This window comes from Myotis yumanensis, unplaced genomic scaffold (genome assembly GCF_028538775.1).
Source record: "Myotis yumanensis isolate MYYU_CA2020_CCGP unplaced genomic scaffold, mMyoYum1.0.hap1 SCAF_7, whole genome shotgun sequence".
Lineage (NCBI taxonomy): Eukaryota > Metazoa > Chordata > Mammalia > Chiroptera > Vespertilionidae > Myotis > Myotis yumanensis.
The window spans coordinates 58,251,378-58,272,918 of NW_027223758.1; the positions used below are offsets into that span (position 1 = coordinate 58,251,378).

General features: G+C 41.3%; 1 protein-coding gene across 16 annotated transcripts in view; it reads right to left on the reverse strand.

The window, feature by feature from the left end:
- The window catches only part of DLGAP1 (DLG associated protein 1), a 626,931-nt gene that overhangs the window by 24,063 nt on the left and 581,327 nt on the right, over positions 1–21,541 (reverse strand). For 15 of the 16 annotated variants that reach the window (XM_070420578.1, XM_070420579.1, XM_070420577.1 and 12 more), the window contains 3 exons: positions 20,601–20,974; positions 18,466–18,557; positions 4,743–5,164 (listed from right to left, as the gene is read on the reverse strand). In XM_070420578.1, the coding sequence (XP_070276679.1) occupies positions 4,743–5,164; positions 18,466–18,557; positions 20,601–20,974 (888 nt within the window). The remainder of the gene's footprint in view (positions 1–4,742; positions 5,165–18,465; positions 18,558–20,600; positions 20,975–21,541) is intronic. The other variant, XM_070420581.1, reaches the window with a different exon arrangement.

Sequence of the window (21,541 nt, forward strand, 5' to 3'; positions counted from 1 at the left end):
TGTGAGGGCATGAGTGGGGGTGGGGGTGGGGTAATGTGGGGATAAGGACACATACGTAATAACTTAATCAATAAAGAAATTTAAAAAAATTGTCATCTCTGACCTGAGCATATGAGTTTACCTCCACACTGTTTAGAAATCGGGAATGCTAGTAGATAGGAGCTCCTGTTTTGTACCCCCCAGAGCACAAAAGAAAGAAAAGCTTTCAAGTGCTGGCAGAACGGAATCACGTCCCAAGAGCTGGAAGGGACACTCAGGGCTCATCTAGACCATCCAGCCGACCAACACAACAGTCCAATCTTTCGTTTCTGTGGCAAATGCCTCTCTCTCTGCCAAATCCTTACTCTGGCGAGAAGGGCTCATCACCGCACAAGGTTATACCCCTTCCATCTCTTGACAAAAATAACTGCTAGTTACGTACTATTTTTTTTAGTTACGTAGGAAGAAATTTTTTGTTAGATAAAATACTTTTGTAAAACAAAATTTTCAAAGTACTTCAAGGACTCAAATACACATTCATGGATCCTCTGCTATGTACTAGCAAATAGTAAGATGATGAGACAGTAATCCTTTCTGTCCTCAGAGAGCTCACTTTCAGTGGAGGAGAGGGATACACAGATTATCATAAAATTATGTTGGAAACACCTGACAGAGACACGCACAGGCTATGACAGAAGCACCAGTGAAATACACCCAACCCAGCCTGAGGGGAGACATTCCACAAAGACTTCCAGGTGAGGCCCACGCTGAGACTCGAAGGAAGAGCCATATATTGTAAACTAGTTGGGCTTACACAAATAGATGTTACTAATTTGGATTAGTTTTGTACATTTTAAAAAGCACATGTAAAGGGCATTGACCTCTAAGCTTTGTGTTAGCAGTTTGATCTAACATTATAAAGTTATATTTTAAAAAAGTAATAATTTGACCCTTTCATTATAGCCCATTGACTTTCAAACTATATTCCAGAATTTTGGGGAGAGGGGACTGGCGTGTTTTTAGGCACCTCGGCCTGGGGGTGGTAGAAGCTAAGCAGGCAGTCCTCCGGGCCCTCACCAGAGGTGCTTCACTGTTCCTTCTTGTTGTATTTGTGGGTGTTGTGTGTATTTTTTTCTAATCAGAAAAGGAGGTTCTGATATTAAAATATGTTTCAAACTACAAAGAGAGGCCAAGTCCCCAGTGAAGAAGGGTTCATTACATACTTCTCATCTAAGGCCAATTTGCTCAGTTGGGTACTTTAAAGCAAAGCACCAAAAATATTCCCACCCCTAGTTATCTTTGCTCATTCTGCAACCATGACCCTGATACCCTTCCCCTATCCCAGGCGGCAACCTCATAAAATAAAGAGGTAGACTTGAAAAAATTAATCATTATTCTGAAGAAAACACCCTCAAGAAGTACAGTTTATTAATGGTGGGATGGTGGCACCTTCATGTACAAAGACAGCAAATTATCCTTCTTTAGAACAAATTGTTATAACGAATACTATCATAATAAAAATCACTTCATATGGAATAGGTTTATAATTCCTAATTCTAAATCAATGTTTTGCCCTGGCTAGTGTGGCTCAGTTGGTTGAGCATCATCCCATGCATCAAAAGGTTGCTGGTTCCATTCCGGGTCAGGGCATATGCACAGGATTTGGGCTTGATCCCCACTTGGGAGTATACAGGAGGGAGGCCGCCTGATCAATGCTTCACTCTCACATCTATGTTCCTTTCTCTCTCCCTTCCCTTCCTCTTTCTCTAAAAATCTTCTTTTTTTAAAAATTAATGTTTTAAATAACATTTGATATGAAGTTATAGAACAGCTAATGTCTGGGTAGTTCCTTTGTGTTTATTATTTTGGGACTTTACCAGTTATGTACATTTCAAAATACAAAAATGTTTTTCTTTTGTCCCAAATGCAAGATGATAACCTGGTTTTCTGACATGATTGTCAGAAATATGTTGTTTTTGATATAACCTCATATAGTTTCCATGGCTCTTTTAGTCTAAAGGAAGATTTTCCAAAATATTTATACAATGTCTGTACAACACATCATTTTGAAAGTGGGTTGAGAGAAGTAGATCTAGTCTCAGGTTAAAAGGAAACATCAGATGAACAGCTACCCTGGGTCCTACTGAAAGCCAACCAGGAAGGTAGAATGAATCCCAAACGAATGGATTGAAATCTGAAAGACAGCTTGTTGTGTTGAGCAGCACTCAAAGGCCATAGCTCCTGAGACACTGATTTTTCCTAGAAAATCTAGTGCACTTTGGGTATGCCCACGTGGGGAAAAGAGACCACGAAGCCACTGCTAAGGCTTTCTTACTGAAACCTCTCCCCACCCATTGCTCCTGGGGGCGCCTCATTCACCTGCTATGAGGGCAAAAAGCTAATTCTGCTTGTGGATCAACACTCAGGTGAGCCCCCAGTGGCACCGACTCTTCGGGGCAAGAGTCGAGGAGATTAATTTTTCCACTGCTAAGTTGTTTGTACTCATAATAGGAAAGAATCTAATGAATGTTATAGAAACCCATTTATGGATTTTTTAAGCTGCTCATAAGGGTAACAAATAAGCTAGTCATCTGGTTGGCAGGGTCTAGGCAGGAGGCAGGAGCAGAGAGAAAAGATGTGAGCAAGAAAGTGGACACAGAAAGGAAATCCCCAAACTACTGTTATTTCCCAGACTTAGTTTTCATTGAAAAATACGTCCTTAATGGAAAACTCACTGCTCCTTGACACAGTGAGTTTGGCTTATTTAATAAGTCCTTTTAACATGACTTACAGTAGGCTCTCAGTCTAATTATTAAGAAATTACTATTATTTTTGTTGGGAATGATAATGCATGATGGTTATGTGAGAAAAAAAAAGTCCGTGTCAGTGTGAGATACATAGTGAAGTGACATGATGCCTTAGATTTTTTTTTAAAAGAGAATCTGGCAAAAATAACAATAAGTGGGGGGAAATAAGAAGATAAGACTTGCTGAAACCGGTTTGGCTCAGTGGATAGAGCGTCGGCCTGCGGACTGAGGGGTCCCGGGTTCGATTCCGGTCAAGGGCGTGTACCTTGGTTGCGGGCACATCCCCAGTAGGAGATGCGCAGGTGGTGGCTGGTCGATGTTTCTCTCTCATTGATGTTTCTAACTCTCTATCTCTCTCCCTTCCTCTCTGTAAAAAATCAATAATATATATATATATAATTTTTTTTTAAAAAAAAGAAGATAAGACTGGCCAAGTGTTACACTTCACGATGGGCATATGGGGGTTCATTACATTCAACTTCCTATTTCTGTGCATATTTTAAAACTTTCATAATAAGAAGTTAAGCCAGAACCGGTTTGGCTCAGTGGATAGAGCATCGGCCTGCGGACTCAAGGGTCCCAGGTTCGATTCCGGTCAAGGGCATGTACCTTGGTTGTGGGCACATCCCCAGTGCGGGGTGTGCAGGAGGCGCCTGATCGATGTTTCTCTCTCATCGATGTTTCTAACTCTCTATCCCTCACCCTTCCTCTCTGTAAAAAATCAATAAAATATATTTAAAAAAAAAACCTTTAAAAAAAAAAAGAAGTTAAACACCGATTTTTAAAATAGGTCTAAAACCCACACCAGGACAATACTCTTCTAGCTGGTTCCCACACAAAAAGAAGGCAGCCTACCACTAAATGTCTTTGATTCATCAGTTGGAAGATCCACCATTCATTTAATAATAGTTTTTCAGAGGAAAATAAATGCACAAAATTAAAATGATTGTAAACTATATCAAATTTCATAATTGTTGAAACGTGCTTCGAAATCATCGTAACTTGCCATTTTCCTTTGTCAATTTTCTTTTAAAAAAATATATTTTATTGATTTTTTTACAGAGAGGAAGGGAAAGGGATAGAGAGTCAGAAACATCGATGAGAGAGAAACATCGATCAGCTGCCTCCTGCACACCCCCCACCGGGAATGTGCCCGCAACCCAGGTACATGACCTTGACCGGAATCGAACCTGGGACCCTTGAGTCCGCAGGCCGACGCTCTATCCACTGAGCCAAACCGGTCAGGGCTCCTTTGTCAATTTTCAATAGGAATTGTTGCTAAGAGGCCAACTTTGAAAAGAAAGATGTACCAGGTCTCCATTATTTATTTAGTCATCATATTTTATTTTATCACTTAGTTTAAGCCATTAAATTGGAGTTCGTGTTAACTTAGCGGCTGAAGGTTTGCCTCCCTAAAACGCAAGCGAGCAAGTGCAGGCCAAGCAGGCTTAAGATTAATGCAGTGAGTCTGAGCCTCTTACTGGCCTGTACATTGCTACCCTTGTTTTAATATTGCCTGTTAATGAAAGTAATCAAACTGTAAGATTATAAATGCCCAAAGCACACGTGTCTGTGGGCCTTGAAACGAGTTAGAGTCACTGCTAGTTTCCGGAGAATCAGTACCCCTTCAGTAACACCTGGGGGAAGGGGAACCCCGCTGGGCATAGGAACCGCCCCTCTGCTGAGCTTGGTGCTCTTCAGAGAGGAAAGGATCTAGGTGCTACAAGTTATGGATCTAGAGCGAGCGAAGGTGTAACCAGAGGGTCTCTTTTCATTGTGCCGCCAGGGGCGGCTGGACTCTCCGCGGGATCGCCCGGCGCTCCCACACGCCCCCGTGCGGTAGGGTTAGCCTGCGGGGCTGGACACGTGCATCTGGCCGGGAGGAAACCACGGAGTGTGAGGACGCCAGGTGCGCCCAGACCTGCGCGGACAGATGTGCACAGCTGCGTTACTTACTGTCTTCCGGCAGGTTGTTCTCCCGCTCTTCTCTCTCCATCTGCTGGCACCAGCCTTCCATGCGGTCTCGCTCCGCCTGCAGAAGCTTCAGAAACCAGTGGCCATCCCGGTGGCACACTGACCTTTGAACGGCCTCCATGGGGTCTTCGGTGATCGAGTCAATCCAGGGGTCCGGCGGAGGCAGGATTGAAGGGTCAAAATCCGCGTCGAAGTCGTCGTCGGCCGCACAGGCGTGGTAGTGGTTTCCTGAGCCCTGAATGCTGACGGTGGAGGTGCTGGCGTCCCGGGAGAACTGCCTGGCCGCGGGGCCCGGGCACGAATTGTCCTCTATAGACTCCAGAGAGTTTTCCAGGTTGTCGTGGAAGTCCAGGTCAGCCTGCACTGCCGTCGTCACACTGTTGGATCGGGTGAACCTGCGGAAGCTTGGAGGAATGGGGAAAGGAGATTTAGTTCAAGGATATTTCTTGAAGCAACACCACTTTCTACATTTCTTCATGGGTATGACCATCAGGGGCCTCATCTCCTCAGTCTGCAGAGGCAGGCCCTGATACAAGCATATCAGTAGCCGTAGCTCTAACATAAAGAATGCGAATTTCTCTCCCGGCCAGCGTGGCTCAGTGGTTGAACCCGGAGCTATGATCCAGGAGGTCACAGTTTGATCCCCGGTGGGGCACATGCCCAGGTTGGGGCCTCAGGCCCTGGTGCAGGAGGCAGCCTATCAATGATTCTCTCTCATCATTGATGTTTCTCTCTCTCCCCCTTCCTCTCTGAAATCAATAAAAAAAATATTTAAACAAAGAATACAAATTTCTCATGTTCATTCAGTATTAAAGCACAGCTAGAAAAATTTTAGAAGTGGAGCAATCAAAGCCAGTATAATGTCCAATAGCCAGTTTCCTCCCCATATCTGGACAGCCTGAATCCTGAAATTCAGATTGGTGAGGGGTAAGGGAGCAATGCAATTATGTCTTATTATGCATAACTTGCATAGAAGTGGGAGGGAGGGGAACCAACCCAAACTGGGCCAAGGCTATCATGAATCTGGCAAAAATCACATTTTCCCAGCGGCAGCTCTTACCAAGTAAGACTTCCTGAAAGCAAACTAAAGAATTGGTAGGTTCCCCTTAAAAGTAAGACTCCTTTCCCTGCTAAGGATTCACCTGTCTCTTGATTGCATAGGTCATTGTTATTATTTGGTACAAAGCTTTTGGGGCAAAAATCAGCTCACAGTTCTAGAGTTTTCCTGTACCGTCCTCCCCTGTGCCTTTAACTTCCCTTCTCACAGTCCTTCTACCAAGGTGATAGAAGACAACTTGTTAAGAGATTTAATCAGAGCACTTTATATGGACAACCAAAGGACTCTGTACATCCCTGGTTGATTCCTGCAGTGAAGGTGAAGACGTGGAAGATGGGAGGGTTGGGGAAGAACCGAGGAGCAGTGAATTCCTTCTCAGACAAGGGGAAAGGAAGGCGTGAGTGTGAAGCAATTTAAATGCACACACACTCAAGCTTAACGGCTCCTGGCGCAGGCAGGAAACAATGATAGAGAATATAAGTCCACTGAAGGTAGCATTGCGTGTCTGTTACCCCATCTGTATTTCTTTGTGTTTTTTTTCTTAAGGTAATTTCTTGATCTAATATTTTATATATTTTAATTGTGAAAAAATACCTATCACAAAATTTACCATTTTAGTAAGTTTTGAGTGTACAGCTCAGTGGCATAAGTACATTATTCACATGGCTGTGCATCCCTCACCACTACCCATCTCCAGAACTTTTTCATCTTTGGTAACTACCACTCATTCTACCTACCCCTTCCCCAGGCTCTGGCAACCACCATTCCTTCTGTGCCTTTGAGTTTGACTACTCTAGGTCTTCCATATAAGTGGAATCATAAAGTATCCTTTTGTGACTGCCTTATTTCATTTAGCATAATGTCTTCAAGGTTCATCCATGTTGTAGCATGTGCCATAATTTCCTTCCTTTTAACGAGTGAATAATCCCTGCCCCCTTATTCATGGGGATATGCTCCAAAACCCCCAGTGGATCCTGGAAACCGTGGTTAGTACTGAACCTTGTGTATACTGTTTCCCTACACATTCATACCTGAGATAAAGTTTAATTTAGACACACAGTAAGAGAGTAAAAACAATCCTATATAATAAAAGGCTAATATGCAAATAAACTGAACGGTGGAACAACCAAACGACCAGTTGCTATAATGTTCGCTGACCACGGGGGGAGGGGGTGCATGCGGAACATGGCAGGCATTGGCCATGGTGAGATGGTGGAGCTGGTGAGTGGGGGCACCAGATCAAGATGGGGCACCGGTCGCTGTTATTAGGCATATAACAATGGCCCCAATTGCTCAACGCCATTAGCGGGTGTGAGCGGGGCCAGTGTTGTCAGCGCATGGGAGCAGCAGTGACCGGAGCAGGGCTGCTGGAAGACAGGGGACCGGGGGCCATGGTGGGAGGGGTTGGGAAGGGGCATGGAGGATGGGCTGAGACCTGCCCCTGTGCCCACCACAGTCTCATGGCCCACAATTCCTTTCAAGGTGCATGAATTCGTACACTGGGCCCCTAGTAACTAATAATACAATAGAACAATTATAACAATATACTATAATAAAAGTTATGTGGGTCTCTCTCTCAAAATTTCTCATTGTACCGAACTCACCTTTTCACTTAATGGAAGCACCATACAGTTTCTCTTTGGCATAGCTGAATGGCCAGGATCACTACTCTTGTGCTTTGGGGCCAATAAGTATAAAAAGGGTTACTTGAACACAAACACTGTGATATGGGACAGTCAATCTGATAACCTAGTCTGCTGCTGACTCACGGGCAGGGCAGGGAGTATACACAGAGCTAATGCCCTGGACAAAGGGATGATTCACTTCCCAGGAGAAACAGAGAGGGATGGAGCAAGATTTCATCACGCTGTTCAGAATGGTGCACCATTTAAAACTTATGAATTGTTTATTTCTGGAATTTTCCACTTAATATTTTCAGACATGATTGACTGCCAGTAACTGAAACCTCAGAAAGCAAAAGTGCAAATAAGAGGGGGCTACTGTATGTATATACCATATTTTGTTTATATATTCATCTCTTGATGGACTCTTCTGCTATGAACATGGGTGTACAAATATCTCTTCGAGAGCCTGCTTTCAACTCTTTTGGGTATATACCCAGAAGTACAATTGCTGAATAATATGGTAATTCTGTTTTTAATTTTTGAGCAACTGTCATGCTGTTCTCTATAGCAGGTACACCATTTTATATCCCCATCAACAGTGCACAAGGGGTCCAATTTCTCCACATCCTTGCCAACACTTATTTATGTGTGTGGTTTTTTTTAATAGTAGCCATCCTAATGGGGCCGAGGTGGTAAATTTTCTTGACCAGTTCATGATTATACCACTTTAAGAGTGCTTATTTGCCAGTTGATTTTCAGTTACTGTTTCATGTTCCATAGTGCACTAAACAACACAACATTTAATAAACCAGATATGCTTCTTAACTTTCCTGGAACACTCTGTGAAAGCCAATTAAGACTAATACTCTGATCCCTCAAAAATAAAAAATGACCAGAATAAAACAGGTAATTATTTGCAACTCTATACCCCTTAGAAAAACTAGAAGTCCCAAAAAAGAGAGAGTCCAATCATCTGAATAAATCATTCCCCCCCCCCACCCCCCACAGACAATAAATATCTAGGAAAAAAGTGACTGCACTAATCTGTGTTAGTTATTAGCACAGTCAAAATGATCAAATATGTTGTGATTCATTTTATGAAGATGGACCAGATGAAACTGGCCCATTTCACTGTTTGCTGTTTTCAAGAAATTACTTCCATTATACTTGGTCATGTTATAAGTTTTCACACTCTCAAATGGGCCATTAAAAAAATCACATAGTGCGAGAGTCTGAAGGCAATGTTGTAGATCTCTTGTACTAGCAAGGAAACGGAGAAGAGCCACTTGTTTCTAAACTTCCTGTCCAGCTGCATATGTGTGAATTGGATGGCTCTCCTTGCAACAGTTGACAGTGTGGCTGTTCTACTAACACAAAATCCCAGCTATGAAAAAACACTAGGCTGCACTCTCCAAGATCCTGTACTGCCAGAGGCATTACATTTCCAGACTTAAGGACGGACCAGTGCCTTATTGTTTTCAATTGGAGCGAACTTGCCAGAGACAGAATCTGTTTCACATACAAAACAGAGTGACCTACTTCCCTGGGCCTGTTTCTATCGACACAAAACCGTACCATCGGCATTCCTGACAGAGGCTCCTGGCTCTGAATCTGGTAAAGTATCCACCTCCTTAAGAAAAATCACTTGGCAGCAGATTAGTAGGAGTTTGCAGTTTAGTCACCCAGAAAGAAATAACAGTTAAGTGAAATGAAAATGGTTTGGGATTAAAAGCGGTGCCTTTGAACTCAGGCAGCCCTGTCCCGGCTGCACTGTGTCTATCAATTAAGTTCCTCAAGCAAGTGCTTTCTTCCACCCAGAGCTTTCAAAGAATGTTCTGCTCTACAGAACGTTTTCAGTCTCTGATGGGCAAAGTTCCTTCTCAGGGAAGGGTGCCATCAAGTTGTTGCTGTTTTAAAATTTTGATAAAAAGAGAGTAGCAGTCACTGGATTAATTTCTGTAGTTTTGAAAAGAATAGATTAGTTGCTGGTTGCTGCTAAAAATCCAAAAGCCAAACCCAGTGTCTTGCTAGTTTTGAACCCACAATCTCCAGTGTTGAAGCTTCTTGGGTCCTTCATGCCCTGAAGGCACAATGTGTAATAATTACAGCTTCTGAAACAGACCGGCCAATATTCTGGTCTAAGGAGCAAAAAACCATGAAACTACAGACTGGCTCAACCAGTATGGGACACAATACCCTGTCTGTTCTGAATAGCAAGAGAAAAGTCACTTGTTAGTATTCACCTCTGCTGTTGCTTTGTGCTCCTTCTATGAAACCAGTTTATATTTCAATTAGAGGATTTTCTGCCCCCCTCCCGCGACTTTTCTGCACAGCAGGCTACAAATCAACACGCAGATGGCGAGCTGCAGGCCCATTCTCATCTCCTCTGTCCGATGGGGCTGTCTAAGCAAAGTAAATCATGAACAGAAACTAAGCACAGTTGTTATCTTTAGAACATACGTGCTTGGGACCTGCAAGGATTCCATTATGCGAGACCTAAGCCATGAAATTATCTTAAGGAGACGAACTCAGTCATCCTGTTGCACAATCCTCTGGCTTCTGGTGATCTTTATCTTTCTCATTCACATAGTGGTTGCTTCTCAGGGCTACATCTACTTTCAAAAGGAGAAACACGAGTCCTATGCTGCTCTTTCTTTAGAGGGGACTTCAGATATTTGTCACCAAGCCTTTGATAAAGACCAAATATATGTGGGATCTCAAAATGCTACTCTTCAGAAGTGCAGCCATCTTGGTATTTTATGAAATGTTTCCCTTTAACTGATGTAAAACCCAAGATATCTCCTTACATAAAATAAAAGATAGGTTAAAGATGTGGGGTGAGGAGATTGAGATAAAAATTACAACTTTTTAGCCCTGGCTGGTTTGGCTCAGTGGATAGAACGTTAGCCTGAGGACTGAAGGGCCTGGGGTTCAATTCCAGTCAAGGGCACATGCCCGGGCCAAAACCGGTTTGGCTCAGTGGATGGAGCGTCGGCCTGCGGACTGAAAGGTCCCAGGTTCGATTCCAGTCAAGGGCATGTACCTGGGTTGCGGGCACATCCCCAGTAGGAGATGTGCAGGAGGTGGCTGGTCGATGTTTCTCTCTCATCGATGTTTCTAACTCTCTATCTCTCTCCCTTCCTCTTTGTGAAAAAATCAATAAAATATATATTTTTTAAAAAAAAAGGGCACATGCCCGGGTTGCAGGCTTGATACCTAGTAGGGGGCGTGCAGGAGGCAGCTGGTCAATGATTCTCTCTCATCATTGATGTTTCAATCTCTCTCTCTCTCCCTTCCTCTCTGAAATCAATTAAAATATATTAAAAAAATTACAACTTTTTAAAAAAGAGGTTCATGCTTTTTTTTGTTGTGGTTAATCCTCACCTGAGGATATTTTTTTCCATTTTTTTTAGAGAGAGTAGAAGGAAGGGGAAGAGAGAGAGAGATCAATTGGTTGCCTCCCGCATGTGACCCTACCAGGGCCAGGGACCAAACCTGCAACCCAGGTACATGCCCTTGACCAGGAATTGAATATGCGACCCTTCATGCCCAGGGTGATGCTCTAACCACTGAGCATGTGACTGGGGCAAGGTTCATGCTTTCTGTCACATCAGCTTCCCAGTTGGAACAGTGCGTGCAGAACCTAGGCCTAATGCAGCCCTTGTTTCCAAATTCAGTGGGGAGGAGCTCTCCAGCTCCCCATTTGTATGAGGTCATCACTGTCTTATCGACACATTTTAAAACTACCTCAACACAAAGATCCATTGGTTATTTAAAACCCTCCATGTCGGTCATTCTTTTGCTTGAAGAGCTCCCTCTTATATATTATTTATTTATGAAAGAGAGAGAGAGAGAGAGAGAGAGAGAGAGATCAATTTGTTGTTCCACTTATTCATTGGTTGATTCTTGTATGTGCTCCGAGCAGGCATTGAACCTGCAACCTTGGCATATCAGGACAACACTCTAACCCACTGAGCTACTTGGCCAGGGCCATGAAAATCTCTTTAAGCAAAGGAAAATAGAATAGGTTTTCAACATAAAAACTCTCTCTACTTCAAATAATTGTACTATACTCGTCAAATAAAAGAAAGGGAGGAAATGGGAAATAACCACAGTGGGCTTGTTATCCTGTGATAGCTGCAGAGAGCACCCAGCGTGCTGCCAGCCTCCTTTCAGGACCAGCTGGGCAGGTGCTAGCACAGTGATGGGCTGTCACTGTAAAACCTTGGTGAGGAGTCTCAACAGAACATCCTTGAACTGACTGTGCCCCAGGAGGAACTGTTTTCTTCTGCAATCGGAGCATTAGGTCACTCCCTGGCTCCTGCCCTCAGGCAACTAAAAGCCCAAGAGGTCTCACTTACAATTTTTTTTTTATTGTGGTCTTGTTGTTGGGTCAAATGGAGGCCATAGGCTTGTGAAATAGATGCCTTTTGTAAACTAAATTATCTTGAAAAATGTGTAAGAGAAAGAGAGAGAGAGAGAGAGGGGTGGAAAAGACAAAGACAAAAGGAAGGAGGAAAGAGAAAAAGAAAAAAGAAGGAGGGAAGGAGAGAAAGAAAAAAAAAAAGAACGTGTATGAGGCATATCAGGAATTATGCCAAGTTTCAGGCTTTTGAAATTTGAAACGCATGAATGACGCACCTTAAAAACTCAGGTGTACTGTAAGGAACTATTTGGCTAGATCATGATATTGTTAACTTGGCAAAGAAAAGAGGCTGTTTGCCAAATCCTGTCTAAGATCAATAGTGGGTATTAGGCTATGCAGCACTCCAAGTAAACTGTGAGGAGTGGGGATTGATCCAAAGCTTCTGAGTTGGCAAAGGCGGATATTTTTGACTGCCAAAGGTCTTTCCAAGTCTGTGGTTCCTGAATTGGCTGTCAGAAGGTTCTGTCTCAATTTTGGCTTTTTGTTTTAACGTCCTGCCTAGTTGAAAAGACACAAATCACTAGAAGCCCAAAGTTTACATATTTAAGTCATTTGCAATCAAAAGAGATCATTCATAGTAGTTGACGCTTGCTAAAAGAGAAAGCGATGCTACCTCTCCACATTGTTCCACTCAGTTGTGAGGCCATGAATTTGAATGTATGAAGCAAGAAAGATTTCAGAAACTCAGAATTTTATAGAAATAGAAGAGACTTTGGTGATAAAAGCATAATCATCTTATTCACTGAGGCATGTGCGTTTAGAAATAGAGAGCAGCTTTCATAATAGATTGCCAGTACTTTCCTCCAACACCTACACCTGAACTTGTGCATTCACAGGCCTGCTGAAGTGGCAGGTGTCATTCTCAAGCATATTTTGATGCCAGCAATAGTCTCCCCACTCCCAGCATTGAGTGTCCCCTGGAGGCCTACATATTATCTTGCAATCAACAAAAGGTAAACTAGGAGAGAAGGAGATGGCTCCACCAACTGGAGATAAGAAAGACCAGAGGCTTTTTTGCAAATCACCAAAATACCCATCTGCTCCTATTCCCATCCCATCAACACCAATGAAAGGATCTTGCCTTTCCCTCACATACACATAGCTCCAAACGTACAAATCCTACTGATGACATTCACTGTTACCTAACTTCACATATTACATGAAGGCATGGTGGGGTGGGGGAGTGGTTGAAGGTGGAAAAGAAGCCACAAAGTGATTTACTACCCACTTATTCTCGTTAAAGTTTTCCATTCTAATTCCCTGGATGCTGAAGGCAAATCGTACTTGATGTAGCACTGCGTCTCACATGGATGATCTCTAAAGATCCCAGATAGTTAAGAAGTCCTTTACAAAGACACGGATGGAAATATTAAATATACATACACCAGAAAAATAACATTCTGGAGTTTCCTTTCTAGAAAATTGCCATGAGACCAGTAGCTTCTATCTATATAATCTCTAACATCAGATGTCAGTTTGTTAATTTGACAATGTTAATAAATAACAAAAAAGCATATAAGTTCAAAACTTCTACCATCCCTTAACACTCTTAGTTGTGAAAATTAAGAATGACTGATTTATAAGTTGTTACAAAATATATCACAAATATCTAACCTTATGAAAGCTGAGTTGCAACAGGGGCTGAAGGCCAAACCTATAACACACACTTCACACTTACCTTTTGTTTCTGAACTAGAGATTATGACAGCAATATGGCAACATGGGGAATATGGCAATAAGCAGAAAAGCAAGACTCAGTAGATTGTGCCTACACCTCAATTAAGAGTCTCCATATATTCATAATACTAAACTAAAATTGAAGAAACATGAGCCCGGCTGGCATGGCTCAGTGGCTGAGCATCTACCTATGAACACGGTTCGATTTCTGGTCAAGGGACATGCCCAGGTTGCAGGCTTGATCCCCAGAGTGGGGTGGGGAGAGGCAGCCGATCAATGATTCTCTCTCATCATCGATGTTTCTATCTCTCTTTCCTTCTCCTGTCCTCTCTGAAATCAATAAAAATATATTAAAAAAATAAAAATAAATGATGACAAAATAATGACTTTTTCAATACCCAAAAGCTGGAAGAATTCATCATGGGTAGATATACACTATAAGAATGGTTTAAAAAAATTTCTTCAAGCAGAAGGAAAATGATGCTAGGTGGAACTTTGGACCTACACAAAGGAATGAAGAACACTGGAAATCATAACTTGGTGGATAAATATAAGACTTTAAGTCACTATTCAGAACTTGCTTTTATGTCTACTTTATTATGACCAGGCCTAAAAACCAGTCAGAAGTCTGGGGTTGGGGGAGGGGCTCATCCACTCTAATCCTCACTGCAGGATGATCTGGCTGGGATGTTAGCTTGCCAAATCCTTGATGTCAAAATCTTTGGGTCTTGGGTTCAAATTGTTTGTAAGTTTGCACTTATCCTCCTATTTTCAGTGCAGTAATCCTGCCCTCAGCTGTGCTGCTGTCCTCCAGACCAGAGATCCTTTTGTTTTAGCCTCTGAAGATGAAAAACCTCCAAGCCTCTGCCACAGAGAGGAAGGACTGGCACTGGCTCTGCAGGTTCAAGGGTTTGTAGCTCCACCTTCATTCTACTTTGACTGCCCAACATATTCCCATGCCTTCTGTGGGCTCTGAAATTTAAATCAAGGTACAGCTTGGATTTCTGCATCACTGGCTTTAGATTGAGTTTCTCTGATCAGCTAAGTCGGTTATCACTAGTCTATCTGCCTTCCAGCTTTCAAAATGGTCTCTGTGTGTGTCTGTGTGTTTCCCTCTCCTGTTCTCTTCATCCTTGGCAATTTGTGCCAAAACAAAACAAAACATAAATATGGTCAGAAACAAGTAACCCAGGGAAGTTTGATGCTTTTTTTTTTTTTTTTTAATAAACACAAAGTGGAATTCAAATAAAATAAAACAAAATAAAATTTTCCTGGAAAAAGTATGGGTAAAACTATACCCCTATATTAATTCATGGTTAATGGATAAGATTATGGGAGATTTTATTTTATTTCTGTAATTTATAAATTTTTATAATACATAAATATGAACTTACTCTCCTTATCGTTAGATTATCCAATTATAGAAAATATAGATAATACTTAATAATAAGATATATAATCAGTTTTTTAAAATGCTCCAAAGCCCATCAGAGAGTTATAAACTGTTATTATGCTATTGTATGTTTTCTTCCAAGTAAATTTGCTGTTTCATACCAATTTTATAATGAAAATAATATTTTTTCTCTTTGTGTCCACTGTTATAGCCACTAATGGGCTAGTGGAAGAAGTTTAGTTTGAACCACTGTTGAAGCACAGTTGTTACTCAGAAGGAAAGGGGAGATCCCTGGGAGACTCTTCGCTTCTCACCTTGGTAAATAGGAAGGATTGGTTTACTAGATTTGCTAATTATCAGCTTGGAAGAAAGGAAGACCTCATGCAAATTCCCGGGGAGTCGTCAAAAGACCAGAAAGAATGGATACAGGATGCTAGGAGTCCGTGGGATAGAGAACCGTGGTGGAGGTGAGTAATCCCGGGGAGGAGGTGGCACGACTTGCCCGCTTTGTTCAGCACCAGTCCTGCATGTCAGCAAACATATGCCGTGTGGATCCTGTCAAACAGTGCCTCCAGCCAACCCGAGAAACAGGAATTGAAGGAAGATAGCTAGTGTTTGATGGAGACAGGAGTTTCTTCACGGGCTTCAAATAAGCTGTCTTGTTCCCAAACCACATGCATGCATTGTCCCTGGCTTGGTGCTGTCATGGCATTTAAACGAGTGACCTTTAGCATTCCTCTATGCAGGGCCCCACCATGAGGCAGCCCTGGAGAGTGAACGTGGCATATTTGCAATCAATAGCATTCTGAAGATGTCATGGCTGCCTGCAAATATATCAGCATTTGTAATACTCATTTTGATTCCTTTTTTTTTTTTTGAAGCAGATAGGTTACTTAGTGCATTTTACTTTCTACTAATGAGTTACTGACTTTTGTTTTGATTTGGAACACTGAAGAGCACCCTGTATTTACAAGTCTACCCTTTAACAGACAAACCAGCCAGGTGGACTTTGCTATGTTAGTTTTGGTTCCTAAATTGTGGCAAATTCAAAAGGTGACAATGAATCTCTTGGCCTCTTACAAAGTCTTCCTCTTCCTCTTTCTGTACTATCTCTTTCTTTCTCTGGCTCTGTTTTCTTTCTTTCTCTCACTTTTTGTTAGGTTACTGTTGCGTATCAGTCTGTTTATTTGGGGAAGGAAGAGATGGGTTGTATTGGCCATTCATTGTGAAAACAACAGTCTCAGCTTTATCACTAGATAATTTAAGAAAATCCCCTGTCTGTCATCAGGTAATTTCACCTGCCCAAATTAGCTTTTTAAAATTCCATCTAAATGAATTACTACCAGCAAAATTATAAAAGAATTATAATTAGAGACAGAAGATATAAGTAATCCCTGACTGTTTGACAATGGATTTCTTTTGGAGAGGTTGAAAACATCATTAACATAAATTTAAATGCTAATTTACTTTACAGAGGTTAACTATAGAGTGACCTCTGAGGAAGGGTGCGTTTTAGAAAGTTAAGCACCAACATTGGGTTTACTAGTCCTTTGGAGAATGAATTTTAAATAAATTACTCAGTTTACCGAGGAATTGACCATCCTTACAAACTTCAACAATTCCTGAAATGTTCAACTTTTCAATAACATGATAAAAGTGGCTCATTTGAAGTTTTTGGGTTGCTACTAGGCCAAATAATGCAATATTTTACATTCTGATTGCTGGGCAAGCGTCAGGGCATTAATTTGGTAAAAGAACAGTTGACTGCAGGGGAAATGTTTAAAGGAAAAATTTAAATTTGAGGTTATTCTCTTACTTTAAAGAAAAGATGGTATAATTGCTTTTTAAAAATTTCAATCTTTAGAGAGATTCTATCTGGGTACATAATAGAATTGGAAATACTTATACAGAGCTTCTTTTATGTCAGGTAATTTTCTAAAGTTTTACATATATGAAACATCACACCCCCAGGACAAAACTCTGAGGTTAACATTGTCTACCCTCCTGCTTTGTTAAATTAATAAAATTTATTTTTTTAGAGCAATTTTAGATTCACAGCAAACTTGAGCAATTTCCCATATACCTTTGCCCTCTTCTCCCCACTACCAACATCCCCCACCAGATGGTGAACCTACAGAATGTGTAGGTACACAATGGTGAACTTACATGGACACATCATTATTATCCAAAATTCATAGTTTACGTTAGCGTTCAGTCACGGTGTAGCGCATTCTATGGATTTTGACAGCTGTACAATGACATATATTCAAGTATCATAAATGATCCTACCACTGTAGTATAACAGAATAGTTTTACTGCCCTAAAAATCCTGTGTGCTCTGCCCATTCATCCCTCATTCCCCAATCTTTGAGAACCACTTTTTTACTGTCTCCATAGTTTTGTCTTTTCCAGAATGTCATATGGTTGAAATCATATAATAACATGGAGCCTTTGCAGATTGGCTTCTTTCACTTGGTAATGTGCATTTAATTTTCTTCCATGTCTTTTCGTGGCTTGATAACTGATTTCTTTTTAATGCTGAATAATATTCCATCGTCTGTATATACCACAGTTTATTTATCCATTCACCTACTGATGGACACCTTGGTTGCTTCTAAGTTTTTTTTTTTTTTTTTTTTTTATTGATTTTTTACAGAGAGGAAGGGAAAGAGACAGAGAGTGTTAGAAACATCGATGAGAGAGAAACATCTATCAGCTGCCTCCTGCACATCTCCTACTGGGGATGTGCCCGCAACCCAGGTACATGCCCTTGACCAGAATCGAACCTGGGACCCTTCAGTCCACAGACCGACGCCCTATCTACTGAGCCAAACCGGTTTCGGCGCTTCTAAGTTTTGACAATGATGCCTAAAGCTGCTGTAAACATCTGTGGGCAAGTTTTTGCATGGACATAAGTTTTCAATTTCTTTGGGTAAATACCAAGGGGTGTGATTGCTGGATCATATGATAAGAATATGTTTAGTTTTGTAAGACTAAAACTGTCTTTGAAAATGGTTGTACCATTTTGCATTCCCACCAGCAATGAATGAGAGTTAATGTTGCTCCACATCCCCATCAGGATAATAATGGGAAATTTTCTTTTTCCTTTTCCCCATTTATTCATTATTTATCATTCATTGAGTGCATATCAAACACCAAACACTATTAAGTGCTAAGAGAAAACAAGGAATAAGATAAGTCCTCATCTCTTAAAAAGTTTACAGTGCCAAATAGAAAGGTTTGTTGAAGAGGAATAGTTTCGCAACACAACAGTAATATACACAGTGCTTATATGTATGTAAATGCAATGTGCTTACTCTACTATTCTAGCTAAACCTTCAATGGAGTGGTCTCCACTATTAAAGTAGAGGAGGGAATCAGCTAATATTGTTTCAGGCTTACCCTGTAAATGCTATCAAAAGTTAACAGACAATATCATTGAATCTTGTTGGTTTATCCTGGGGGAAAATACTTGTACCATACTTGCCAACCTCAAGATGAAAGAGGACAAATGCATGTGGACTCACCACTTCTCTTCTTCTACTTGCACTCCTACGGACTGGAACTTACTGGGTGCTTTATTTTCCCCTGTTTTGTCAGGTTCTTCAGCATCATCCACCTAAAGAAATAATCAAATACGGAGAGGTGCTCCATTTTATTTATCTCACTTGAAAAACAAACATCACATCTCACTAGAAACCTCTGTACTCTACTAGAATGTTTTGTGATTTGTAACCATTTTCTTCAATATTTTTGCATTTAATGAGAGCCATTACTTCATTATTATAGCATGCACTTTGACTCTGCTGATCTTCATAAAATGCAATTTTAGTCACTTAAAATTTGCCTAATAAATGTTTGTAATTCCTCCGTAGATTTGTATGTACTCACCTATGAGCACTATGTTAGAAGGGAACACTACATGGGACTATGTTCTTGGAAGTTTTGAATTTGCAGATAACAAAATACAAAAGAAAGGAAAAAATTAATTGATTGTAGTCAGAATTATTGATTTTGGGAGATTTAGGTCTTTACCTCATTAAGATAAACTGTAGAATATCTTCACTCCCCCCTTAAAAGTTTCCATTTTAAAATGTACAGTTCCAGGGGTATTAAGTACATTCACATTGTTGTGCTGACATCACCACCATCCATCTCTCTAATTTTTGCATCATCTTATACTGAAACTCTATACCCCCATAGGTTCCTCGATTAGGAAACTTAATTCTCAAAATAATCCTATGAGGGATAGAGGAGGAAACAGGCTCAGGAAGATGAAGTAATTTGCCTAGGATGACACACAGGACCGACCCCTACTCTTCCCTACTCCAAATCCTTCGGTGTTGGGAGGGTAATTAGCTTCTAGGAAGATGAGGAGGGCGTGGTGGTGAAGGCTGGCTTTGGGCCCATGCCTTCTGCTGTGCCATTTAATTCCAAGCACCAGGGCTAGGAGTTCTTTTAGGAAACTTGACAACTTGTGTTATAGTAACCTGCAGGTTATAAAAAGCATTTGACTCATCACTATTAGAGAAAGTTTAATTATCCTTTAAAAGTGGACTCTGCAGAATGGACTGTGAAAATACATCATTGTTGTGAAAAATGTACCCCGCACCTGGCTTTTAGCTGTGCCCTATGTTGGTTCAGTGTGGATAGATTTATTGGACACTGCGTCAGGAAGTTATTATTCAAAGGGCACCTGCACAACAAAACCGGGGGAAAAGAATGACTCTTCTCCATTGATAAAAGGGTAAGCCAAGCTGAACAGATGGGAAAAACAAGAATTAGTTTGATGTTATCTTTGAGGAGCAGAAAATAGTGAGCTGAACTGACAGCCCTGATGAGTTTTCTACCATTTTTATGAGATGCTTGATTAAATGGCCAATGATTACGCTGGAACTGCTGTGCATTCTTTCCTGTTGATGCTGTGATGTGAGTAACTGCTTTCCACACCACCAGGCTCATTGGTCTTGCTCTCCCTCCCTCCCATATCTATGAGGAGGGACTCACATTTTTGTTCTCATCTGGTTACTCAAGGGTGTTGAACGTACTATAACACAACCCGATAACCCAGGTTATTCTTGAATGTCCACTCCTTTGTTGAGAATCAAAATGTGCATTAGGAATTGAGGGCTCTTCGTGTTTGACTGTGTTCATGTTTGTTTAGTTACCCTACAGTTTGAGTCACACATTCAATTTAAAGAACAAAAACAATAGCTGCTAATATCTATAGACGCAATGCCTTCATAATTTTGTTTCATCACGTTTAACAATTTAGGGAGCCCAGAGCCAATAATTTGAAAATCTGGTCCTAGACCAGTGATGGCGAACCTATGACACGCGTGTCAGAGGTGACACGCGAACTCATTTTTTTGGTTGATTTTTCTTTGTTAAATGGCATTTAAATATATAAAATAAATATCAAAAATATAAATCTTTGTTTTACTATGGTTGCAAATATCAAAAAATGTCTATATGTGACACGGCACCAGAGTTAAGTTAGGGTTTTTCAAAATGCTGACATGCCGAGCTCAAAAGGTTCGCCATCACTGTCCTAGACACAGCTATGTCATCCAAAATGGCAAGACCACAAATCTGGGAAAATATAAATTACATTTCTTAGTTTTGGGTTCCTAATTCAAAGGTCGGAAAGGGAGGCTGTTACCTGTATCCCAATTGACAGGCATCGATTTTTCTTAAAGTGATCCTTCTTCCTGTCCTCTGTAGTGATGGTGGCTATGGTGGTCGTGGTGGTGATGGTGGCAGGGTTGTTGCCCATGTGTTGACTTGCAGGGCCGTGGATCTGGGCATTGGCTGCTTCGATGGCGGCTGTCAGAGCCTTCATACTGTCCAGGCTCTCCGTGGAGTTGCTCAGTCCAGACTGGCTGATAATATCTCCTCGCTGGCCCTGTCCGTCCATGTAGGCATCCTGGGCAGACTCTGTGCTACTCTGGGCTGTGATAGAAATGAAAGGTTTCGTGGTAGTTCTGGGTGGGACTGGAGGTGGTGTCTTCTTATATGTTGTAATGCAAGATGACACTGGAAGACAGTGAAAACAAAGACACTGTGATTTCTGCATGGGTTTTAATTTCTGATATTGTAACTGACATCCATTGGAAATTAGGGCACATGAAACACACTAAGACACTTAACAAGAACACAAGTCCATTGACAGACTAAGTGAGATTCCTGGTTGGGCCCTTAGGGCCTTTCATGAGGTGACACCCCTACAAAACTGAGGGGACAAAAGACCGAAAAACACCAACCTCTGAGATGGAAGTTTCTGAAATGGAAATTAATATGAGTCAACATAAAGTAGACATGATTAGCCATCTGTAGAAATCTTCTCAGGCAACAGTGCACCCTGAGAGATAATATATGCACATAGATAAGGCCAGGGTAGTCTCCACCTTCTCAGGAAAATATTAAATATAAGTAATATTAAATCAAGTAACTCATTAAAGAAGATTCTGATGGTTGATAATAAACATTGGGAAAAGAAGGAAAGCATAGAGATTGTAAGCATGTAAAATCCTAAGAACAGTATGAGGTGCCTGGGTAGGGGGTGGGGGATATACAGCATATTATCATAGGTTCCTGCAATTT